Source organism: Passer montanus, unplaced genomic scaffold, assembly GCF_014805655.1.
Source record: "Passer montanus isolate IOZ18808 unplaced genomic scaffold, ASM1480565v1 scaffold18, whole genome shotgun sequence".
Taxonomy (NCBI): Eukaryota; Metazoa; Chordata; class Aves; order Passeriformes; family Passeridae; genus Passer; species Passer montanus.
In genome coordinates this window covers 17613924-17640191 of record NW_024365381.1, presented here as the reverse complement: position 1 = coordinate 17640191, position 26268 = coordinate 17613924, and the positions used below count along the sequence as shown (strand labels likewise).

At 43.4% G+C, this 26268-nt stretch overlaps 2 protein-coding genes across 3 annotated transcripts in view; one reads left to right on the top strand and one right to left on the bottom strand.

The window, feature by feature from the left end:
* Positions 1–4929: 4929 nt before the first annotated feature.
* Positions 4930–25639, bottom strand: LRRC74A (leucine rich repeat containing 74A). The gene is given in 17 exon segments (XM_039704949.1): positions 4930–5001; positions 5769–5787; positions 6365–6442; positions 7242–7315; positions 7317–7346; positions 8526–8557; positions 8560–8671; positions 10203–10288; positions 11099–11157; positions 12182–12285; positions 16102–16218; positions 16898–17006; positions 18701–18807; positions 19047–19225; positions 20404–20514; positions 22354–22450; positions 25445–25639. Coding segments are annotated over 17 exon segments (1581 nt in total).
* Positions 25420–26268, top strand: part of ANGEL1 (angel homolog 1) — a 23478-nt gene continuing 22629 nt past the window's right edge. Inside the window, exon 1 of one of the 2 annotated variants that reach the window (XM_039704864.1) lies at positions 25420–25558. Coding sequence is in view for 1 of the 2 variants with exons in the window: in XM_039704862.1 (XP_039560796.1) it covers positions 25638–25701 (64 nt within the window). In the remaining variant the exon portion in view is untranslated. Of the gene's footprint in view, positions 25559–25603; positions 25702–26268 lie in introns of those variants that run through there. The other variant, XM_039704862.1, reaches the window with a different exon arrangement.

Sequence of the window (26268 nt, the reverse complement as noted above, 5' to 3'; positions counted from 1 at the left end):
TAGCACCAGTCAATTAACTTGAATCTGCTGCTTCATGCTGAAAAAATTAAATTTTGTCCTTGCAAATTTTTACTCCATCATCTCTTCAGATTCTGTGACTTTGCTGTAACAGATTCAGGTGAGGGGCCTGAAGCATCTCAGTTGCACTGACCAGTACTTTGTACATGGCATGCTCCCAGTCCTGTGGTGCTTGATTTCGTGCATGGCTGCAAGACGCCCTTTTGCATAGGGCACATGTCCACTGATACACACTGAACACTCCCTATATGGATGGGAGGCTACTGGAACAAAGAACTATTGATCTAGGTTTAAAAGAGGAAGACTAGGATCAGTGTACCTGCTTCAGCAGCCTGTGAATTTTCTCCTTTGCCACTAAAAGCCAAAAAACCATAGGCCAGTTCGGCTAGACAGATCAAAGGTCTTCACTGTGAACAAGCTGAGATAGTTTGTCATAAAAGATTAGTTTTTATACTTACTTTGAGATTTCCAAAGATTCTAATTAGTGATGTTGTCCTAAGCATTGTGATGGTACCTAGGAAATTAGTCTGAATTGGATCTCTTTCTGCTGGATGGGATTCATTACAAAAAGATTGTTTTCCTTGCAAGATATCCAAAGGTTCATCTAAACTAGCTAACACATTAAATACTCTGGTGTGCATGTTGTGTTTTCAAAACATATTACTTAAACAGTGTTATTTTCTTTCTAATATTGAAGAGCTCTGACAATGTCACTTGGCTGTGTCACTCTCAGAAGCTATAGAAGATATGTAGTGTTTAGCCAGCTTTTTACACTGTCTAATTTTGTGCTGGCAGGCTGAATTCCTGAGGTATGTTAGATGAGTCTCAGAGCTGCCTTAATTTATGCTAGCCCAACCATTTCCTTCTGCGCCATTTCACAGGTGCAGGATCAGCAGAGCAATTCATGTTTCACTTTCTGACTGCCCCTGCTCAGTGTCTTACCAGAATTTATCCCTGAATTCCCAGCAAGGGAACAAATGCTGCCACCAAGCTTAAAAAAGCTTTATTGATCTGAGAAAGCTCAGAGATCTGCACAACACAAACCGCAGCTACATCCCTCTACCACACTGCTTGCATGTGATCAAAATCTTCACTCTCAATTTTAGTTCCATCAGGCCACATAGTAGGACAGAAGGTTGCATCTAGTTCCTTCCCAGAGGTTCAATCTCTTTTGATTTTGTGTTCTGGAATGAAAATGTGGTCTCAAACTCTTAATCTGAAAGAAACCATTCAATTTCCTTGCAGGTTTTTCCTGGTATAAAGATACAATCTAGCTGCCACATTGTTGTTGCTCTGGAGTTTAAGTGGACACTCAGATAAATAAAAGTGACACCTGCCGCAGGCCAGTTCCCATCTCTATTTGATTATGTTGTTTTCTTACAGAAGATTTTTGATGGCTGTAGCTAATCTAGAAACTTAAGTGTGATAATTGAACAAATCAGTTTAGTTGGGCATCTGATTCTGTGCAAACCTAAGTGGAATAGTAATGTGTGACTAATACACAACAGCACTTTGCATAAGATAAAGATTCATGTGTAACATATGCAAGCCCAAGATACTGTGGGAAGAAAACACCAAAGATATTGAACAGGATGTATGTGCTACTCCTCTACTCCAAAGTTCACCCTTTTCCTATACAACAAACAGTGCTGTAAGGACAGTGAAGCAGGACCTTCATTCTCTGAGGTGAGATCCCATTGTTCTCTCTTCCTTGTTTTCCACTCTGGAAACACGTGAGAAACTTCTCACTCCTGATCCAGCTGAACTGACCTTAGATCATCAGCCTGCTGATAAGCCAGCAGGCTCATTTCAAAGGAAAATATGGGATGCTGCAAATCTTGTTTTCTGTTATGTAACAATAATTGTGTGTCATGCAAGGAAAAAAAAAAACAAACCAAAAACCCAACTTTTTTTTTTTTTGTGCAAATATAAAATCATTAGATGTTCACAACTCTCCAGCCTTAATTCTGAGTCTGCATATGTTGCTATTTCATTTTATGCCTCTTAGGCTGAAAAAAAAGACTATAAAAAGGATTTAGGCACAGATATTTTTCACTGGCATAGCCAGGGAATGGTGAACAGTTGGTCAACAGACTTGGAGCCACTGAAGAATGTCCTAGGACATGACCTGTTTTAAACAACAGCCCCAGAAATGCCGAATATCTACACTCAGGTCTGTGAATCAGCTGCAGTAACTTCAATGGGTCCAAAGATACTAAGACTGTCCTGCAGCAGTGAGACATCACACGTGTGAGCCAACAAGCAATGGCAGAGTTGTCACACCAGAATGGACCAGCTGTCCATTCAGGTATCTTCAGTCCAGCACAAAACGTGCCACGGCCACTGCTGAGCCGCCAGCCTGTGGAGCGGGTGCTGCAGGAACATGGTGCAGCAGCTGCAGTGCCACTGCCGCTGGTGGCTCTGCACGGGAAAGCAGCACTGAGGTAGCTGCGGGAAGAACAGCTCTGGTGAGACCCCACCTGCATCCACTTCTGGGCTCCACAACACGGGAAGGACATGGACCTGTTGGAGTGAGTCCAAATGAAGGGCACCAAGTTAATTAGTGGGATGGAGCACCTTTCCTTTGAGGAAAGAGTAAAAGAATTGGGACTGCTCAGCTTGGAAAGAGGGTGTTAGGCTGACCCAATTGTGGCCTTCCATTATCTGAAGGGAACCTACTGGAAGGCTGGAGAGAGACATTTTGTAAGATTATGTGGTGATGGGATATGAGGGATTGATGTCAAATGCAGAGAGAATACGTTGAGATTAGAGATCAGTAAAAAATTCTTTGCTGTGAGGGTAGCGAGACACTGGAATAGGTTGACTAGAATAGTTGTGCATGACCCATCCATGGAGGCGTTTAGGGCCAGGTTGAATACAGCTCTGAGCAATGTGATCTAGTGGAAGATGTGCCTGTCAGCGCCGGGGGATTGGAAGTAGGTGATGTTTCAGCTCGTTTCCCACGCAGGCCATTGCACGATTCCGAGAGCCGGCTGCGGCGAGGCCTGGGCGGCGCGGCCGGGGCTGCGCTGACACCTGGCGGGCGGCGCGGGCACTGCACGGCCCGGGGGCCCCGACCGCGCCCCGCAGCGCCCTGTGAGCCTGTACCCTGCTGCGTTCCCTAGGCGTGCGACAGAGTTAGCTTTCTTCCAAGTGGCTCTTCTTTGGATTTGTGCTGAACGCAGGGTTGACGATAGAGAGATGTGTTTGTTATTGCTAGTACAGAGCCAAGGCCTTGTCTGCTTTCCGTACTGCTAAGCTGGTGAGGAAGCTGGGAGGAGACTCAGCCAGGACAGATGACACCAGCTGATCAAAGGGATATTCCAGATCATGGGACATCGTGCTCAGTATGGAAAGTGGGGGGAAGCAGGAGGAGGGGAGGGATGTTTGGCGTGATGGAGTTTGTCTTCCCAAGTCACTGTTACATGTGATGGGGCTCTGCTCTCCTGGAGATGGCTGAACATCTGGCTGCCATAGGAAGGAGTGAATCTTTTCCTTGTTTTACTTTGCTTGTGTGCGTGGCTTTTGTTTTCCCCATTAAACTATCTTTATTTTTAGCTTTTTACCTTTTAGCTTTTTACCCTTCCAGTTCTCTCCGTGACTGCACTAGTGGGGGAGTGAGCAAGTTGCTGCTTGGGGCTTGATTTCTGGCTGGGGTCCATACCAACCCTAACCACAACAGCTTCTACAAAAATGTACCTCGGTGTTCAGCAGTAGTCAAGAAACAGTAATGACTTTTCAGGAATGATTAGGAAAAGAATAGAAAACCCCCCAGTCTTATACCCCTGCATGTGCAAACTGGCCAGCATTTAAAATGCTGCTCTGATCCTTCATCTCAAACCCCCACATATTCCACAGGTGAAGGTGGCACTGACTGCAATTGCAAGGCAATTCTGGAAGAGTCACAGGCATCAGAGGACACAGACCTGCTGGGGTAATGAGCTAAGGCCTTCTGAAGGCTACTGAGCAGATATTACCAATGCCGTCATGCCAACAGTCATCTTGACCTCTGATTAGGCACTGGAGATACCTAAACTCTATCAAAGGTTTCAAGATATATCAAAGATTTTTTTTTCTGCATGGGAATCTCATTGGGAAAGAGAGACTTATCAGATTGCAACTAGCTTCTTTCCTTTCCACAGAAAGCTGATCTTCCCAAAGTGGCCAACATTTTCCAGTTTGTCAAAATTTTTGTTGTAAAGTCTATGTTGGCAGTTGGTCACATGGCAAAATTTATTTCCTGTACAATATTAGCATTTTCTAGATTATATTTTAAAAATAAATATTACTATATGCAAGGCTTTAATTCCTTCTTAAGAACTGAAAAAAAAAATATTGTTGGTTTAAAAAAAGTATGGTGTCTAAGCCAATCTGTTATGTCTCCCATTTTTCTAACATATTTTTTCCGCAGGGAGATATTAAAGAAAATATCTATCACCCATAACTTTTTAAGCAACATGAGCTGTTGTGTCTCATGAATTTATTTTTTTCTCTTGCAAAGGTCCCTGTGTCAGATCTACTAAGGTGACAGGGGATGACTGACAGCCCTTACCTCAGTGTTTGTCCATGTGCTTTACCTCAAAAGGAGATAATAACAATATATGAGTGTTTTCATTTCCCAATTCCCACTTTTTGACTTCATCTTTGTAAATAAGTTCATCACTGTCAGCATACAGAGCAAGACAGATTTGGTAACCAGATTCAAAGGACCAATCCTTCCTTAGTGGAAAGAGACCAAACTGTATAGGAACCTGCTGTGTAATGGAACATCAGCTTCATTTTTACATTCAATAACTTAGACTGTCATAGATCCCTAGTGTTGGGCCTCCCCAAGCCCAGAGCCACTCTGAGCTTTCTTTCAGTGGTTCTCATACAATCTTGCATTGTCTGACCTGCTTCCTTGCTTCATTTTTATGCCTCTTCTCTTTCTTCCTCTATTTCCCCTTCCACAGGCTTCTGTGCTGTCTCTTGGTCTTTTAGTGACTGGTTGAAAAGAAGTGAACCAGTATTATTCTAGTAAAGTGAACCTTCTCTGTCAGATATCTTAAAGCTGCTGAGAGGACCTTGAGGAAACAGCCTGATGTAGGAACAGTAAGGACAGCAAAGATCACAACTCTTCGGACTCTTGTCTGCAAGGTCAATATTACAATGTCACACATGACACAGTGCTAAAATGCATCAAGAAGCTAGATAAGAGGTATATATCCATATCTATTTTTCCCCTTATATCAATTCTGCCATGTTAAGGACACCAGATGAAGTCTTTTCTGGCCACTGGGTTTCAACAGTTTTATCTGCTTTCTGCTAAACCACAGGTCTGTAAGTTGTGCCTGAAGTACTTGGGAATCCCATGTAACCTCTGACTCAAGGTTAACCAGGCTAAAGCACATCTGAGCATGGATGCTTTTAGTATGGTACTGCTATTTGTGAAGGAATAAAGACTGGACCCAACAAATTAATTTGCTTCTCTTTGAAAACATTAGGAGGCTAAGAGAAAAATTGACCCATTGCTTCTAGCTATAAAACTAGACTACAGCATATATTTAAACTCGTTGGTATGTGCTGAGGTATGGGAATATTTGGGCATGATTAACAGGGCTTTCAGCTGATGAGTCACATGTCAGAACTGACTGAAAATCTAGAGGGACTTTTGGGTCCAATGACAAGCAGTTTAGCCTGCAGCGACTGACAGCTTCTTAGGAGATTGCTGCTGAATGCTCAGGCTCTCAGAACTTGGACATGATTGCTACAGGCACTAAGGAAGAGGCACTTTCAAGAGAATAAAAAGTTCTGTAGTGTGAAGGTGGATTTCCAGGGAAAAGTAGGTCTCCTAAGAAGAGGAATCAGAGAGAAGGAAAAAAACCAAGAGTCCCCGAGGATGGAGGAGAAGTTCTGACAGCACAGATATGCTGTCTTTGCAAATCTTACTTTGGCTGCAGGGGGGATAGTGTTGTGCTGATGCTTCTCATCTTAGGTTTAGGATGAATGAAAATGCCATTCAGCTCTGAGATTCCTGCAATATTCCCATGGCAAGTTTAAAAATTGTAAAATAAGACTTGTAGTTTGATTCAATAGAACTTCTAAGCATACAAGCTGTTTTTTTGTTTACCTTTTATATGCATAAGTAGGATTCTCATGGCAAGTTTATAAAATTGTAAAATAAGACTCGTAGTTTGATTCAACAGAACTTCTAAGCATACAAGCTGGTTTTTTGTTTACCTTTTATATGCATAAGTAGTGGACTGGCCAAAAACATACGTCCCTTCACATCCTAAGATGAATAAGGTTATGTTTATTTGGTGTCAAGCTGAATTAAAGAAAGAAAGACAAACCAGGAGTCATTCACCTGTAATCCACAACTGCTGTCTAATTCCAGTCTAGATTGTGCACTAGTTTGCCAATTTGGACTCAGTTCAGTGGGATGCTTTGTTGGTAAGAGGGGAAGTGCTAGGAAACCTGGCTAATTTTAAGCAGAAAAATTCTCCCTATCAGAGTGGGGCCTGGCTGTCTTCTAATAGGTGAGCAGATGGCCTGGTGCAAGGAGGAAGAGAGACAGAAAAAATCCAGAATGGTGGTAGGAAGGCAATTTCAGCCTTAAAAAAAATTATTATTATTATTATTATTATTATTATTATTATTATTATTATTATTATTATTATTATTATTATTATTATTATTATTATTATTATTATTATTACCTCCATTATTACCATTATTACGATTATTATTACTATTATTATTATTATTTTTGTTTTTGCAAAAGAACATCATGTCTGGCTGATCATTGCTACTGATCCAAGCACCACAGTGGTTTTGGCAGGAAGACAACTGTCTACTCCATTGTACAGCCGAGGGTTTAGATGCCTATTTTTCACTTTCCCATAGCAGTAAGACTTAAGAGTCTATCTATATCCTCTATATCCTATACAAACAGTGGCTGTCTGTGATATTCTAAAGTTGGTCCATTATCGTTGATGCTATCTACACTATTTATTGGGTGTCATGGCAGTTCTGTTGGTCTCATTCTGGGCTCAACATTTGCTATGAGTGAATTTTGCTTTTTAGCCTTAACAATCACAGAATAGTCTGAGTTGGAAGGGACCCAGAAGCGTGATGATGTCACCAGCAAAGCTGGCTGGTGGCTGTGCTGCAGCAGAGAGGTTTCCCTAGAGCAGTAGCCCACCAGAAGAGCATTCTGACCATGCTTTCAGAGGCACACTTGCATCATGGCTTTCCAGAAGGCTGCCACAGGAATCTTCATGTTTCCATCCTTATCAATATTCCCAAAGAAGTTCTCAGAGTTGTAGGTTGTGCTCTTTCAAAGAGTTCTGTTGGAAACAGAGATAAAACACGGGCACGACCGTGAAACAGCCACTGATACCTGCCTCCAGCTCTCCTCTTATTCTTCCATCACCCTGCTTTTATTCAGCCCATCACTGAGAGATATGAGTTCTCAACTCCTTGTGCAGTCAGACTTTTGTAAGAACAAAGACCTTTTGTTCAGGTTAATTCCATTCTTCTCAGTTGTATCTCCTTCTCTCCCCCTACCTTGAAATAAGACTCAGTAGTAAACCTGGATTTTTTTTTCCTTATAATTGCATATGCTTATTTGGTCCTCATCCCAGCAGCCACTGCTTGGCTAGGCTGTCTAATCAAGACAGTTCTGTCCCCCAGATCTTTGATCACTTTAGTTACTCTTCTCTGAATTCTGCTTCTGTTTGAATGAGAATACCTGAATACCATAATGGCTATTAAAAACGGCAAAGCATGGTAGTGCAAGTGTCACTAGCTGTGAAGCACAGCAGCATTGTTTGATGTGAGCTAACAGCCCAAGCCTTTGCTTAAGTTCATCTGAAGCCTTATCCACCGCTAATTCTCACCCAATTAGCTGAAAATCTGCACAGCAGTTGAGAAACAGTGAAGCTGGTAGTGCAAGTGTTATCTAGCTCAGCAAGCTTCAATTGCTTGCGTTGGCTTCCAGAAAGGAGGACAGCACCATCTGCTGCTATCCATGGAAACTGCAGACCTTGAAAAGCTGAGAAATGTCTGAAATTTTCCATCTGAAAATACCCTGTCCTTATAATGCCATATCCTACTTTTATGAAGCGCATTAATTTTGATGATAAAGCAAAACTGTCAGAGAAGTGTTTTATGAAAGTCAGCTACTGGGATGGGCTCGTGATGAGGATCATTTGCATCATACCTGAAATCAATCCATTTGTTTTACACAGCAAGCAAGTATCTATTCACGTTCGTTTTTTCTCCCTCAGTGCTCTAAGATCCCGAGGCAATACCTTCTCCAGAAGATCAAAGGCTTTGCTTAGTCAGTCTGTGTGTACTGAGATGTGTAAACATTGTGATTCTCTTTGTACATTTACTTTTCTGAAGGAATTCGGCTGAATTCCTCACATGAAAGAAAACTTACCCCTTTGAACTTCCATCCCTCCAAGTGTCCACAGCATGTGGTACTGTGTACAGGGAGCTAAGGACACAATTTGGTAGCTCACCTGAATCACTTCCATGGGATTTGGATGCTGTTGGGGATCTTGGTGATACAGTCTTTGACATTACTGTAGATGACATCTAGTGCAGGATGCGTTTGACACACCAAATCCTGCAACTTGATGGAAGTTTTATTCATCAACTCATTGTGCTACATAGGACAAGGAAAGTGTGGACACTTAGAGAACAACAAAGCGGTCAGTGTGGACACTCAGAGAACAACAAAGCCTTTCTTGTGTTCATAAATGCATTAGCCATTCTCTCCTAAGGGTGGTGCCTACTGCTATCTCTGCTCTTCACTTTCAGGAAACTCCTGGAGACCCAACCATAAATAAGTGTTCATCTTTCTCTTTTTCCATGTCTGAGACTGAAAAAGATCTCCTAATTTGTGTAGAAATTAGCTTAATGCAAGGTGGGTGTTTATTAGTGAATGTCTACACCAAAGACCTCTTATTTTTGGCCATTCAAGTGGTTCATGTTCATCCCTGAGACAGTCCCAGAGAGGTCTTCTCTCCATTCTATTAAGACACAAGCTGCAAGTTGAACGGTTAATGGCCGCAATGTGCCATAGTGTTCTGAAAAATAAAAATCAGAATCACCCAAGACCTTAAAGAATTAGTATCTCCAGCAGTGGAGCTTTATAGCCCACAAGAAAGATGATCCTCTCTGGGAAAGGGCCAGGTGTCTCCAGATGAACAGAACTTTTGGGAAAGCTCTGCTTCATTGTGTAAGCAGAAGAAGGCCTGAAATTTGTTTTTCCCTAAGAATTTCAAACAGGGTAGTGACAGTTCAGCATTTCAGAGCTCATGTTGTAAGTTTTATGTTTTAACATATACTAAATGGGCAGTAGCACCATGTCCTGATTCAGGGTTTGGAATGTTACAAGGTAACTTGTCAATGCAAATATTATTGACGCCACTGTCAATTATCCTCCTGTATTCTGTATTCTGTTGATTGATCTCTTAAAGACATGACTGTTATTTTGTTCATACACATGATGACAGGGGAATTGTTCATGTATTATGTTAGTTATATACTTAATTGTTGAGAGTTTAAAGACAGCTATGGAAATTTATGAAAGCTTTTGTTTCTGTCATTGTGAAAGGTTAAAGCACTGTATTTTCCCCTAAAATTTATTTATAGTTTGCCAATGCATTCTTACAGCTTCTTTTTGGAAACTTAAGACCCACTGTTCTGCAGATCCATCCACAAGCTCATCATCTACTGTGCAATGAGCTCTTGACTGTTACTACAAAAACCCAGTCTTGAACCAGTCTGGGTCCAGCTGCGTTTATTAGCTTTCATTCAGCACCAAGGGTTTGATGAATGTGGAGTGGCTCTCTGATGAAGCCATTCAGACATCCTTGCACTATGGACAGCAGCAGAGTGACCTACTCCTGGGAATGCAGCACAGGAAAGTTTGAGCTGCCTTGAAGGCTGCTGGCTCTCCCTAGGGTTGTCGTTGCCAGCCTGACTTAAGCCCATGCCAAAGCTGGTGGGCTGCCAGTGCAGCCTCAGGAGCAGCAAAGCCAAAGCACCGTGTCTGGCCTAACAAACTGTGCTGGGCTCAGGCAGCACCTGGAGGGAGCCAGCTTGGGCATTTCTGCATGTTTGACACAGTCAGTCCAGTCCAGAAAAACAACATGCAGGCAGCTGAAAGGCAACAGTAGTTTCTAGTGTACTGTGATGCTGAAGATGAGCATGTGCTGGCCACTTTGATTCACAATTTCTGAAAATGTCTGATTGTCAGGATCTGCAAGTTGGAACCCTATAAACAGATTATAAAAAGAATGTAGGGAACAGTCACGCTTAGAAATCTTGTCAGAAGGAATAAACTGTTGTTAAAAATATGCCTTTCTATTGCTTCATCATCGCTAGTACCATCAAACCCATGCAAAGGTTTCTAGATGTCCTTATTCCAAATTCCTCTTATAGACACACTAATTATTCATTCTTTAGAAGTCAAGATAAGCATGCATCACTGAGAAAAGGGGCAGAAAAGGCTTTTGTTTATGTCTTCCCTTAAGTTTCCTGTAAAGGAGTAACACCTTTACTAATTTCTCAAAGATTTAAGAAAATGCAAGGTCTTTGGCACTGTATACTTATAATTTGGCACTGTATATTTACAATTACTCAGAACTGAAATGCAAGACTCCCCCCCTACAGTATCCCCCTACATCACAGGTGGAATTAAATCTGTCAGATAGATTAGATGTTTACCTACAGGCATTTAATTGTGATACTGAAATGTCATTGTAAATGTAGGCCATTGACTATTTCTCTTGTAAAATGACAGGCAATTTAGATTTTTGCAAGGGTGAGGTGAAGAGAGCAACTGTTAACCCTAAAAAGCAGATTCATAGTGAGATTTAGGTTGAAGATTAACTCCTTGACTCAAAGTTTCTGAAGTGTTTCCTTTTAAATAAATGCATTTCAATAATCTCTTTTAATTTCTCAGAATTTAGCTAAAATTTATTACTATTTCCAATTTTATTAATTGTTTAGGTTATTAGTAATAAAACTAGCAGGACCATGTCTATTGTAATGCAGTCCTTTACACCTATGCAGTCTGTTTTACTTTTTCTTTGCAGCATGAGGCCTGATTCCTTGTAGACTTGGAAAATAATTCTCTTTGATCTTAATTTATGCAGGGAAAAAATCTTTACCCTAGAGGAATGCCTGTTCTTCAGATTATCTCTGCTGAAAGCACTTGATGCCCTCAGGAAAGACTATGGATGAATATTATTTATTCTGCTTATTTTTAGTTTCTTTCATTAACATAGTAAAAAGGAAACATATGCAAATGTAACTTAGGTACAGCCTATTACCTGAGTGTCCAAAACTGCCCATCAGTGTTATTTTTAGTTTGTTTCAAGTGTGAACATAATATTTATGTTCCAAGTCCCAAATCTAATTCTTGTGAAAACTCTCTTTCCTTTAATCACAATGGTCCCAAATGTGGATGGAGATCCCTGAGGGCCCTGACACCTTCTGTAACTACTGCCATGAAGAACCAATGGATGGATGGGAAGGCCAGGACTGGACTAATATATAAACAGGTGTCTACCCCGTGTTGTTCTGCAATACAAGCTCCGCTCTCACTCAGGAGCTTAGGAGCATTTCTCAGTCTCCTATTTTCAAAGTAATAGAGGCAGCACATGAAATTACAATATTTGTCCTGCTCCCACCTTGCTACAGAGTATACTAAGATTTGGTTTCTTTGGTTTCTTTTTCCTTCCTACCAGCCTTTTAATGTTTGATTTCCTTTTGTTTTTTTTAATAGGTCTGCTTTGTTTTCAATGCCTTGAGGCATCCATGTTCTATTCCTCAGACATACTGACAGAGTATCAAAGTACTTCACAGTATCTAGCATCTTAGGCTACCTTGGAGAAAGACAGCTCAGGGGATGAATAGAATTTGTCCTCCAGTGTTCACTCCTTGTTCTAGTTCTGGTGTTAGAAAATGGAAGTGAGTGAAATGTGGTGAAACTACAAGCATCTCTCCAGAGCTAGACCAAAGCCAGATTCTGCATGGCTCCTGGAAGAGTTGTCAAATACTAGCCTTTTTTTATTAATGACTATGCATAAATGAAACAAACAGCAAGTGGCAAAACAGCCTCGGAAAGGGGCAGTTCTGTGATCCACCCACTTCCTAAAAATGCATAATGTATTGTCCTGGAGTCTTGAATTTGGAGGGAGATCTGTTCTTTCTGATGGTTGTGACTAGTGCAGTGGCTTCTTCTGTGGTCAGGGGATTACTGGCCATCTGTAAAAGAATCCAGACATGGTGAGAATGAGGGTGTCATGTCTAGCAGAAGGCATGCTGTATCCTCAAGGATGACCCTTTCTTCCCAGTCTTCAGCAGGCATGTGGAAAAACTGTGGTCCTTTTGAATGGGTTTGTCTGTTATCTCATCGTATCCTGTCTCTGTCCCACAAAACTCTGCAAGCTTCCAAGTCAAGTGGAGCTGCCTTCTCTCTCTGTCTGCTAGAGTGAAATTCCATATATCAGGTCCTTTACATCTGTCATGCAGAAGGATGTGATGTGCATCATATTCAGTTGTGATGGGGAGAGGCTGAGGCAATGGGCTGCCTTTGAGTGCGTACCTGCTAGTAGGGCCCCTCTGGATGGGATTGTGCCCCTTGGGACATTTCCCATTCACTTGGCTCCTCTTGGCAGCACAGCAGATCAGAGCTCAGGCTGGTTGTCTGCCTGCTAAAAGGTCTGGCTATCTGGCATTACAGGGTTGGCTCTGCCGTGTGCCTCTCTCAGTGAACATCGTCTCTCCCCCACCTTGTGCAGTCCCCATTCCCACAATTAGAAAGAAAAGTTTCTTTGTTAATGTTGGCCAGCAGAAGACATGTTCTTCTTTAGGTCCTTTGTGCTATCAGCTCCTGAGACAATCTGAATGGCTACAGAGAGAGAGAGGAATGCCTCTGGGTGAGCTAGTGACTTTACCTCAAGCCAGGTTAAGAGCAAGGCACACAGACATCTTTATTTACATAATCTGAAACAGCAGGCCCAAAGACTGGTGTGGTTGCAGTGATTTACAGACAGGGGTGTCCAGAGACAGGCCTACATTAACAGCTTTAAAGATACCTCTCAACCACCATAATGTCATTTGCAGGCTCTCAGGATGGTGATGCTAGATCTGGCTGAGAATGCATCTTGTAAGCATTCTGTAAGCAAGCTGGCTTTTCTGAGCTGAATTCCTAGTGTCTGATCTTGGATTGAGAGGGTGTGTTAGCTCTCATTTCTCATCTCTGGAGGAATCTTAGCTGGTTATTCGGTTTTGCCTTTTCAGGGATTATTGACCCCTGTCTTACTAGAAGACAGTTTTGGTTTTCTTTTGCCAGGGCTTGGTAATACTCCTTTATTTTAGGTAGCGCTGTGGCATTGCCCTGTTGTGGCAAAGGCAGTTTAACCTGTGCTTGAATAAATTCTTAGCAAATCATTTCCATTGTGAAGGAGAAAGGTAGAGAGAGGGAGGATTTCTTATATTAATAGACACTGCCTGTTTTTTGTGAAAAATGTCTGGATTCTCCTTGCCACATCTAAAATATCAAGACTCACTCTACTTATGTTTGATTATCAGAGGAGAGGAATTCAGCTTCACATGATAGCTGTGCCCAGCTGTACGAGTGCCAATGCCAATTCACATGCATCACACACCTCAAGGTGTAAGTTCTGCTTAGAGCAGGGTATGTGTGAATTTATTTGTGTCTGCTGTGACATTGGAAGGGATAGGACTTGCTGCCAACACTTGCTTCACATTCTCAGAGAGAATTTCTCATCCAAATTTTCCATGTATGGAAGGTTGGATGGAGGCAGATGGTGAATTCAGCTGACTTAAAAATATTCCTTTTAGAAACAAAACAGAAAGAAACAGATTCTGCAGATTCTGTAATCTCTGCTGCTCCTGCTTCAAGTGAGCTGAAGGACAGAAGAGATGTAAAACCTTGAATTTTGGAGAGGCATTTTTCTAGACTAGGAAGGTCAAAATGTTTTGGTACTGATCTCTGTGTTGCCTGCAGGTTTTTTCAAGGCAGGAGCACATTGCCTTGCCCTCACTTCAGTTGTAATTGTACCACATTTTAAAGACATGGACTTTTATTAGAAAGAGATAACATATCAGTGGAAACACTGAACCAGGAGAAGGAAGGTGTTAATGAAACAGAAGGCATTGCATTATTGAGATGCTCAAGGAACACTGGATGCTCACACCACATGCTTGTGGCCATCATGGTAGCAGGTGTGTGGAACATCCTGAGGGAAGAAGGGCATTCAGGTATTCATGCAAATCTTACATTTACTACACATATTCACAGTGTAGTAACAGCACCTGAGATTACTGAAATACTAATTGTTTTGTTTGCTTTTTCTCTGAAGCACACTCAGTTTCTCACTTTGTCTGAACAGACAGATTAGACAGCTTTATTTTAATTCTTTCTAATCTGTGTCTCTTGCTGCTTACTGTGCAATGGCTAAAACCATTAGGTTTGGGCTACTTATGAAAAACTGAAGTAGCTCCTGAACTTTGCAATCAAAACAAACAATGGCTCTGATCCTCTGGGATTTTAGTAATTTGCTGCCTTATATGCCCTGAGGGACTTCTCTTTCAGCTCCTTCCTCTCTGACAGACTGCTCTGTTGCTGTGGTTTCTCATGCTGCATGTGTGTTCCCATACACGACTCATGGTTGCTAGAGTCACCTGTGGGGATGAGGGTGAGCTTGTGAGCCAGCCAGAAAGTTCTGGATCTGGATGCCCTAGTTTTTGTGCTACCCACCAGGTCATGGGGCATTCTTGCTAGAGAAGGAAATGCATGTTCACTGTGCTGACACCATCCAGATCCCCAGTGCCTGTACTCCTGTGTCCTGGTTTTTTGCCATGATAGAGTTAATTTTTTTGCAGTGGCCATGAGGGGGCAGAGCCTGGATCCACATGGGCATGTGTAGGTTGTTATTGTCACCACCTCATGTCACTGCCATGGTTTGAATTACAGGACTCTTATCTCCAAGAGGAAGGTGGGCATGACTTGCAGTCCAGGGGAAGCAGGAGTGCAGAGAGTCTATCATTCCCTGCTTCAGGGTCACATGGCATCAGTCAGTTGGTGAGCATTTTTTGCACGTAAATCATCCTCTTTTTGTATAATTTTGTTACTAATATTGTTGCTGTTACTGTTCATTTTCTGATCTCATTGCTGTTTCCAGTAAATTGTTCCTGTCTCAACCCATACTCTCTGCCTTTTATCTCTCTCACTGGAGAGAGAATGTGGTTTTGTCATGGCCATAGAGAAATGTGGTAGAGTTTCTAGCAGTGTAATTCCATACCACCCACATCATGGCAGGGGCATGGGTTCAGCAACAGGAAGCTGAAGCTGGAAGAGTGATCATCTTTTGCTGGGCTTGAGCTCAGGGGTGTGCACATTTTGGGATCAGCCTGGTGGAGCCAGCCCCTCTCTGCCACCAGTGGTCCCTTTCCCCTTTCTCTGAGCAGTGGCTTTTCTGGTTCGGTTCTGTAGGTTTGAGTCGGTGAACCCGAGAAACTGCTCTGAGAAAAAGAATAAAAAAAGAAAGAAAAAAGGAAAAAGGGAGAGAGCAGTGGCCACATGGACTGGAGCCCTGCTGAACCATGTGGACTCCAAGCTGCAGCCACAATGACCACAGCTGGAGCCACAGCCGCAGCCCAAGATGCAGCCAGAACTGCTGAGCATTCCACTCCTACTCCCACAAGGTTAGGCCCAGGAAAAGGGTTCCCAGCCTGTTTCAGAATCCTGTCAGGTCCCATCCAGTTTTGTTTTGTCTCTGTTTTCCTGTTGTTTTTCAGTCTGGTTAACTGGAAAGTTAATTGTGCTTGGTGCTGTCTTTGCAAAGTGTCTCTCTTTATTTAGTGGGTAAAATACTCTCTCTTTTGTATACTCTTTTATTATCGTTGTTGTGGTTAGAACTATTTTTCAGTAAATTGTGATTATATCTTATAATCTCTCCTAGTGTTTTCTCCACTATTGGAAAGGAGCAGGTGAAAGCATTTAATTTTCATGCTGTATTTTAAACCAGAACATTTTTAGTGCTGTTCCTAAACCATGACATCCTGGCTTTGCAGGAATAATAAGTTACTGAGCATCTATCCCAGGAGCTGTCCTCCTTTCTCAGAGAACTCCTCGTGGCTGAGGTTCAGCTCCTTCACTTGCTAATTGCCCTATAGAGAGACAAGTGTGCAGAGGTAATGTGATCTTCCAGCCAGCTGCAGCCAGATGCCATACCAAGGCAGCCACATGAGGATGAAAGAGAGGGATATCAGACACATTGAAATCTTCAGTGCATGGGACATCAGCAGCACAGAGATTGTGGCACTGTGTGTCCCCAAATGGGCATATAACATCACAGTGATTATCTTTCCAAAACAGCAAAAGCAGTTGGACTTTGTGTTGTGCAAACTTCTCCCAGCTCATGTCTGGTCTGCAACACATCCTGCAATTCTGTTCTTGTCCCTGTTTCACTTCCACCATTGTCCCTTGACCAAAAGCTCTTTCTGGTATGAGATCAAGGTCTTGCTTCAGGGCAGCTTCTGAACCAAATGATTGAGAGGCTTTGAGACAGGAACTGTCCAGAGAAATCAAGACTCTGCAGTAAAAATATTTACTGGAAAATTGCAAACTTTTATGAAATTGTGTTCTCTTACACAGTTCTGAAGGTTTGTTTCTCAGCCAGAGACACACAGCTCTCCTGAAAAAATATTGATGCAGTTCATCCTCTCAGTCTCTCTTATTTCTGAACTAAGCACTTAGCGGAATTATGCCAGGAAATCATATGGACATTGCCAAGTGAAATCATGCCAAGCGAGAGCAGCAAATGACCTTGGATTTCAGGTAACTCACCATTAATGTCTCAGCAAAGTATGGTGCAGTCTCCTTTCCAAAGTTGTTTCGTGGGGAAGAAAAGTATGTTAACAATGTGCTGATCTCTCCTTTGGTGCTGCACTGGAGTCTGCAGAAAGATGTGCTTTTAGGTAAAACCTCCAGTCCATCACAGTCCATATCTGCCTGTAAGAAGTTGTGGTGGGTTGACCTTGGCTGTACATCAGGTGTTCACCAAGCCTGTCACTCCCCTCCTCTGCAGAACAGGGGAGAAAATAGAAAAAGCCCTTTGGAATCAAGATAAAGGCAGTTTAATTAGGCAAAAGAAAAAGTCACATACTAAAGCAAAGGAAAATAAAAGATTTATTCCCTATTTCCCATCACTAGATGATGTCTAGCCATTTCCCAGAAAGTCAGGCTTTAGTACACATGGTGTTATATAGTGGTGCATACACATAGGGGTCCAGAAGACAAACATTATAATAACAAATGTGCTGCAGATTCCCGTCCTCCCTTCCTTTACCTCCTGCCTTTCTCTTAGTTTTTATTGCTGAGGAGATGTCGTATGGTATGGAATATCCCTTTGGTGAGGTTGGATCAGCTGTCCTAGCTATGTTCACTCCCAAGATCTTGCCCACCACCAGCCAAGTGGTGAAGGGGGGGAGTGATGTGGGGAGACACTGATTGATGCTTTGAGAGCCAAAACTTTGCTGTGTTTATCAACACCTTTCTAGCTACCAATAGAAATCACAGAACTATGAGGGCTGCTATGGGGATAATTAACTCCACCTCAGCCAAACCTGATAGGGAAGTTAGTAATTTTACTACTTTGCTCCGTGGAGCGGAATTACCCAAAGATGTGGGAGATGCTCCAGAAATTAACTAAGTTCCTCTTGAGGGACTGGTTTTCAGAGATGCTGGAAATTGAGCAGGTAAAATATTTAATAATTTAAGTCTAGATTTCCACTGCTAATCTGGGTTCCCATCAGAGGCATGGCTGAGAGATTGATTTTGCCCATAGCCCAAGTAATATTTTCAAGGTGAGAGACTGGAATGAAACAGATATTACTTCACTTCTACTGCCATCAGTGCTTGTGTGCATACAGCCCCTCAAGAGCTGAAAAACATCAAGGTAGACAAATTATCCAAAAGCAAACTGGCAATGGCTTCAGCTGCTAATGTGTGCTCCTGGAAGAAAAGAAGGGAGTATAAGAAGGATGGGTCCAAAGACTGTATTGGTTTTACTGTCTTCTTAGTGCCCAAGATTCCAAGGGAATAATGAAACATGAGAAATGTTAGCCAGACAGTAATTAATGTGTAGGTTATAGGTGTATTTAACCCTGTATCCTTCCTAACACAAATAAAGCCCTCAAGTATCAGTTTCACATAGATCTTTGTCTTCAGTGAACCAAGAGGCATTTTGCCAAAAATCTTTTCTTTCAGTGTAACACAGATCCCATGCCCTAACAAAATGTATTTTGTATATCCCAGTTTCAAACTGAAGGAACATTTCCACCAGTTCATATCTGAGCATTTAGTATTATTCCCTTGATCTATTTAGAAAAGTTTCTCCATGTCATATTGGAGAATGAAATTTTCTGAGCAAAACCATCTGTAAAAGAAGAGACAATGTCTCTATATGCACACTTTTGCTTTTCAGAAGCTTGTACATTATAAAAGTATTGCAGCAGAAAATATCATGACTTTCAGAATGTGAATGTTTTTGCCTGGGAACAACAGTTGTTGGGTTAAAATTGGTTTTCTTTCAGAAGACTGAACTTGATGAGCAATAATTTTGACTACAAACTATGTCAGATCAGGTACAGTTCTTGAAGGGATGAATTCTCTCACAACATCTCTCCTATGCACATAGCTCCTTCTACCAAAATGCAGTTGTCTTCAAACTCTAATTGTGTAATGGTTGTGCTGGACTGGGAAGACAGAAAGGTAAACAAACACATACAGGAGTCCCTCCAGGCCTATCTGTGGCCCTGTAGGGGTTAGAAACACTGAGGGCTTGTGTCCCATGGAAGAGCATCAATTGCTTTTGGGGGTAACTCCATTAAAGGACATCAGTTGCCACACAAAACTTTCATGTGAGGATGAGAAACATTAGGGATGCCTAGGATTCCTGTGGTTTTTTACCCCACACTGTGTACTCATTGATGACTTCCACAGCACTAACCATGTCTTTGACACCTTTAGGACCAAGACCATAGTGGTTCAGATTTATGTAAGGCTTAGCCAAATTTTGAATCGAGTGTGAGGCAGGCACCATTTCCATCAGCCTGTGTGCTTCCAAATATATGGGCTCTGTGCCCATAATGTCACCAAAGGCCTTCTCAGGATCTATAGAGAAAAAGCGTATTGATGAGTGGTGCATTATGTCCCCCATCTCTAGTAAATAAATTAAACTACTTAATAAAATTAAATAACACTATGCAACAACAGCACAGTTTTGCGTCTTATGCATTATCATCCCCTGGTTCTCCCCATGCCTTTATCCCAGACTTTCAGCAGTAAATGTATCCTCCTTGCTTATCCACTTGTCATCCAGTGACTTGCTGCAGCTTCTCACCAGTCTGCAATGTGACTGATTTTTTTTGTGTGTAATTGAGAACTTTTGACATCAGGTAAAAACTTTCCACCCCCCTTAATTTAAGCATGCAGCTGATATTGCCAGCAGAGGTAGGGCAGCTCAGAACATTCTGGCTTACAACAAGCAGAAAGAATGCCAGCATTTTCATCTTGGCCATTGGGTGTTGTTGACACAGCTGCAGTGAGACATATCAGTGCAGCTGGAGGCTGTATTTCCACAAAAACCTGTCATTTGGAATTCCTTCATCAAACCCCATACTCGGAGGTCATATTTCTCCATGCTGTTATATGCATTCAGCAGTCTAACCTCAAGACAAATTCCCCTCTCAACAAAGTAATTTTCCAGTTCAGTCTGTAGCCTTCAACAAAATAGTCTTTGTTCTTGTGTTATTATGTTTTTTGACTTTCCTTCCATTTATAACAAGTTAGTTCTCTTCCTAAATCATGGAAAAATCCTACTGTTACAAAAATGACTGCAAGACTTGTTTTATCAGATGACTGACTTCTTAAGGCAGAAAATAAGAGGAGAGCCACCAGAAAAGACTAGAAGGGTTGTGGCAAACCTATGGTGTGCAGACCACAAGTGCTGCAGTGTTTCATCAGGAGTGCACCAACAGGGATGCAGTCCCATTCTTGGTTTCAGCTAGCTCCTCCTGCTGCTCTGTTAACAACTAGAGGAGACAACAGGAACAAAGAAATAGCCCTGGTGTGTAGAAAGCAGTTGAAGAAAGATGTTTGATGTCAAAGGGAGAGCTCTTAAATGGAAATTCCCATTCTCCCCCTCTCCCCCGTCTTTATCAATAGCCAGATTACATGTGGCTGTTAGAATTCTGGCAGGATCACGTCCTTGGTCTCCTTTTTGGATACATACCAGTTGGTAGGTACTCTGATGGTATGGAAAGGGTAGTGAGTGCAGATGGTGAGAAGACATTCAGTTTCAAGCCCTAGGTCAGCGTCAGGAGCTTGTGTTGCCTTCTTTGCTGAGGCATCAGCAGCAAGACACTCCTGAGGCTCACTCATTTTGGACATTTCATTCTGGTCTGCCATGAAGCAGGTTCAGTTTGTCAATGCAAGCCTAGCAAAAATGTGACTCCCTGGATGTGACAGATCTTCCATTTGTCTTACTGAAGTCCCTCTTCAACATGCTGGGGATGTATTCCTGTAACCCTGCTTCATGCCCAGCACTCCCTGCACACTACATGTGTGTGGTGCTGGCCCCAGTGTGGGGAAGGGCTAACTCTGGTGCCAAGCTCTCCTCAGGTTCTTCAGGCCATGTGCAGGGAACTCACAGTTATCCCATATTAGGTTCTTGTTGCGTCACAAGCCACCTTTCTCCCCTTTCTCAATTTCTGAGCCCACCAGATAAATCTGTTTTTTATCTTCATCCCATTTCCCCACAAACATGCAAGCCAAAACCATACCAGCTCCTCCTACCTTTCTTGAACTGACTGACAATTCCCCAGGCACAGGGGCTGACTGTGATCAGACTCTGGGAGTGCTTTGCAGTATACTCATCCTGCATGGCAAAAGAAAAAGCATTTGAATGCCACCGTATATTGGGACTGAATGTAAGCAGACTCACTGGAAGTGATACAGTTTCTCTTGCCCACAATTCATAGTTTATTTTATAGTTATAGAGAAAGAGAATTTGGAAAATTCCCTTTAAATGGGACTAAATGCATGAAAAAATTATGGAGTGTTATTTTGCCAAAATAATTTCTGGTTAATAGTATAATACATATTTTTTTCTACCCTGAATCTTGCTTTTCAGTCCCTGTCACTGCTTTTACTGCCTTCTTCCCTTACTCTCTATTTCCCTTTAGAGCTCCAGGCCATTAACCTGTAATTTTGTACCCTTCCTGGGTGTCACCTAGCACTGATGTGGAATGTGGAGCAGTTTAGCTATTCATTCAGATCTGTATGGGGAAAAGACTGGCCAGCTGGCACCCACATCACTACACTTCAACCAGCTCTGCAGCTGCATCTCTTTTATTAAGACCCTTTCCTTCTGCCAGATTTTATTTGTCAAATGATGGGTTTACTTGCATTACTCTAGTGTGAGAAACACAAAAGGAAGGGTAAAAATAGGCTTAGATCCCATGTAAAGAAGTCATGAGACAAGTCATGTGTCCAGTACATTAGTCAGTCTCACAGTGTGTGGATTGAGCCTTCTGAGGTAGATTCAGAAATCATTTTGGCACTTCATAAATTGCATTATGTACTATTTAAATATAGAAAAAACAAGCCTAGAAGAGTTGTCCCACATATGTCCATGCCTTACAGTAACTGCATTATTTAAGAAATAATTGCATATATAACAACAAAGGAAAGGAAGAAATTAACACATAATGACTAACTGACAGGCCAAAAGAGGTTTAGAACTTTGAGAGGAGCTGTTATGCTAAGCTAGGAAGTCAGGCCAAAGAGCTGTGAGCAGCCCTGGCACCTGACTCTGCTGTGTACAAGCAGAGCCTGAGAGCAGCACTTTCAGAAAACCCTGCTGCTCCCATGCCCCACCTATCCTTCTGGGCAATGAAGAGCCCAAACAAGATCTGGTCTCAAAAGATGCTGAGCTCTGACATCTCTCACAGACAGTAGGGGCAGCTTGGTGGAGTGTCCTGGATGCTGGTACTGCCAAGTCCTCTAATTATGAATTTTGTTTTTTCCAAGTGCTCCCAGATGGCAGCTCCCATCTCTGGGCACTGGCACTCTGGATCCCTGTTCGCCACCCTTCTCATTGCTGCCTGGCCTCGGGAGAGAAGCCTTCCCAACCGGTGATCAGCCTGGTGCAACCACAGTCCCTGTTAGGTGCTGCTGATTTTTCTTTGGCCATTTCTGACAATTTCTGAAGTGAGTTTGCTAGTAAGGAAACCCTGCACCTGTATCCTTCTCAGACTCATTCTCTGTGTCGCCACCAGTGAGTCACAAGTTCATTTGCTTTTTCTCTTCTGTAAATGAAGAGTTCACAGTCACCTCCTAGATCCTACACAATAAAAGCACAACTGCTTGGCATCAAAACATCTCCAGGAGGAATGGTGCCATTTGTAAGACCTGGCTTCCTGATTTATGTTGCTTATAAACAGGAGAATCCTGTGTCTTGTTTGCAGGGCTGTCCTGTGCTGCCACATCACCCTTATGTGTCCTCACCTGCACCTTCTGACTCCTAAGGGTGACATTCAGTGCCAGAAACCCCATTGTTCTGGGATCCAGTCAGCTCACAATAACTGAGAATAGCTATGGTTTTGGCTGTAGACCTTCCCCCTTTCCCCCCAGATGTATCAGTCACTCCAGGCCGCTGCTAAGTGTTCTTGTCTCCTTTAAGTTCATGTTCCAGTTTGTACAAATTCATGATAGAGTCAGACTGTGGCAGTTATGTATGTTTCTCACACCTATACAATAAAAGCACAACTGCTTGGCATCAAAACATCTCCAGGAGGAATGGTGCCATTTGTAAGATCTGGGTTCCTGATTTATGTTGCTTATAAACAGGAGAATCCTGTGTCTTGTTTGCAGGGCTGTCCTGTGCTGCCACATCACCCTTATGTGTCCTCACCTGCACCTTCTGACTCCTAAGGGTGACATTCAGTGCCAGAAACCCCATTGTTCTGGGATCCAGTCAGCTCACAATAACTGAGAATAGCTATGGTTTTGTCTGTGGACCTTCCCCCTTTCCCCCCAGATGTATCAGTCACTCCAGGCCGCTGCTAAGTGTTCTTGTCTCCTTTAAGTTCATGTTCCAGTTTGTACAATTTCATGATAGAGTCAGACTGTGGCAGTTATAGTGTTAAATGAGATGAAGATAGGAATGTATTCACCTTTTTAGTCTGGAACAGATTCAGACTTCCCAACTGCCAAATTCCCAGTATGTTCAGTAATAAAGCATGGCTTGTAAACATGTCAGCACTTAATGGGGCCTTGAATCAAGTACTCACTCATTCCACGAGCTACTGTTGGTGCCAAAAGTGGTTCAGGGCTTATTATTTTACATTTCTTTTACTGAGGACTTTGTGATTTTTCCTAAGGTGCTAAAACCAAAACTGTAGCAGAAGAGGCTTTCTGATAAAGGTTGAGCAGAAAAATTCATACGCTTAGAAATATTTTTATTTCCCTAAGAATAGGATAATTTTTGTGGCTTTATTCCCTTAGGTTCTACATAGACCTCTCAAATAGTCCAGTCATTAGAGACCGTGGAAGGGCTATATTTGGATAAAAACCAAAATACCACAAAACCCAGTGGAAGGCTTGACCCTGAAGCAGGTGACCATTGTCAGCTTTGATTTTATTGCCAAAATTTGTAAATATTTTTCTAGTGTAGGCCAAACAACTGTGGCTATTTGGCCACAGCTGCTTGCTTGTTTGTAGCACCAGCTAACATTCTTCTCTGATTTCAATCTGATTATTCTGATGTGGGTTGGGTCTGAAGATCTTTTCTTAGATCTTTCCTTTTAAGGAACAGGCTGGTTTTAAATGACCCAGTTATGAGCTCCTAATGTTGCAGAGCCTTCCCCTGGAGAACAGCCTCCATTCTCTGACTAGAAACCAATGATGGATTGGTTACTGCAACAGGAGATGGGAGACCAGAGTCCAGTGGTCTCTGTCTCTGTCTTTGCCAGACATCTGTGGGATTTGAGACAAGTCCCTGCTTCTATGGTCTGTGGTGTTTGAAAATGGAGATTTGAAAAAGAGTGGTAGGATTATTATTTTTATACATTATAACATAATCTCAGATCCTAGCTGTGGACACTCATTATGCTAATTACTAATGGGAAAAATGGATCTTAAAGTCTTCACAAGCAAGCTGAAAGAACCAATCAGGTTCTGTGGGGATTTTAGGAGAAATGGGTGTTAATTGTCTTAGAAATGTCTTCATGAATATCAAGCTGCATTTTTTGCAGAATCCAGATAATTTGAGCTTCTAAACTTTAGGGCAATGTGTAGTAGGTGGTTCGGGAAGTCTGTACCTTCCTAGTGCCTCAGCTAATAGGGAAAGGAAGAGGGCAACCTGCAGCCAGGAGTTTAGGATAAAAGGAGGCTGCATCCTCCAAAAATTTGAGAGGCCCCACAGGAGTATGGCCTAGTGGACTCTATCCCTTTACTGAAATAAAGTTGCAAGATTCCTGTCTCTTTTGTGGACACTGGCTTTTCACAATGTGGTTTTCTGCACATCAGCAAGTATTTAATTTAATTATGACCCATGAGATGGCAGCTGGTCACCATGAAGGGAACAGTTTGGCAGCACTCATCAGTGTAAAAGGCAGGGATAATATGAATCTTGACTTCATTGCAGGTACTCTGAGTTTGGAAGAAGGCTACTTGAGATTACAAGTTAGAAATGTGTATTTGCTGTAAAAAAGCTGTAGTGTGCTTAGCTCAACCTGTTTCCCTTCAGATGTTGAAAACATTTGATTGTGGAGTGAAGCAAACATTGAAATTCTGGACTTCAACCAGGACTTCGCTTTTCATATACAACTGTCTAGTTGCAGCATGTGATGGATCTCAACTTGCAAATGCCAGAGTACTCATAGCCAGGTGAGGACTGATTTTGCAAACCTCTGATGACCTCTCAGCAGCACCCAGTGAGGGCACACTCCTGCTCTGCTGTCTCCCCCACCCCATCGCCACTGCTACTTAAGAGTTGTGCTTTGCAAAACCTTAGCTACTATGAGTGCTGTTCGAAAAGCCTGAGTAACATCTGGAACAAGTGGGGCTTCCCAGGGAACAACAACAACAACAACAAAAAAAAAAAAAAAAAAAGCAGCTATTTTTCCTGTTTGTATTTCTGGAGAACAGGGGGTGAAAATTTTTGTTTGAAACCACAAATTTCAGGGTGGCAGAGCCATAAAGTAACATTCACTCAACCCAGGGTCACAGCGTCTGAGCCCTTCAGGGACTGCACGGCTGCCGGACCCCTCAGCAGGCCGGGGGCCCCGGCTGCGCTCCGGCCCTACCGCGGGGCAGGCAGGGCCCCACCCCGGCCGGGGCCGTCCCACCACGGGCCGCGGCCTCCCGGGAGCGGGCGGCCCTGGAGCGGCGCTTGGGGAGGGCCAGGCCCGAGCCGGCTGCGAGTCCCGGGGGCCCGACGCGGTGAGTGCCCGGGCACGCCGGGCGCCGGCGAGCCCGCACCGTGACCGGGCTGGGGGCGGTGGAGGCCGGGCCGGGCGGCATGATCGGCACCGTGCTCTGCTACGTGCTGCTGCCGGCGGCGCGGCTCCTCCAGGCCCTCCGAGGTAACCCGGCCCCGGGCGGGCGGCGGCGGGAGCAGGGGGAGCTGCCGGGGGTGGCCTGGAGTGGCCTGGAGGGGCGGGGATGTCCCTCGGCGTCCCCCGCCCCAGCCTGAGGGGGTGCGGCCCGGCGGCCGGGGTCGGCGCGGCTGCCCCGGAGCTCCCGAGGCCCTGGCCCTCGGCAGACGGAGCGTGGGACTGCCGGGCCGGGGCTGCTGGCCCCGGGCAGCGCGGGGAGCTGCGTGTTTGGAGGAACAGCTGGCGGCTGTTGTGCTGCGGAGGCAGACTGCGCTTTGCGCGGGGGCTCCAGCTCCTGCCCCCAGCCTGCTCTGCAGGCTTGGGGAGATCCTTGGAGATGGGCAGCTCAGAGATCTGTGATCCCCCAAGGACCTGCGGGACCTTCGTGGATGGGCTTGTTTCGTGTGCATTGCTATTTCACTTAGTTTCCCTAGATCCTGCTACTACTTCTCAGTCACTGGTTACTGAGCTCATGTAAAGCCACCCTCCAGCCTGAACCTGTGCCTGGGCCTGTAGCAGCTACTGGACTGGCACACTGTCTGTTTTCATAGTGAG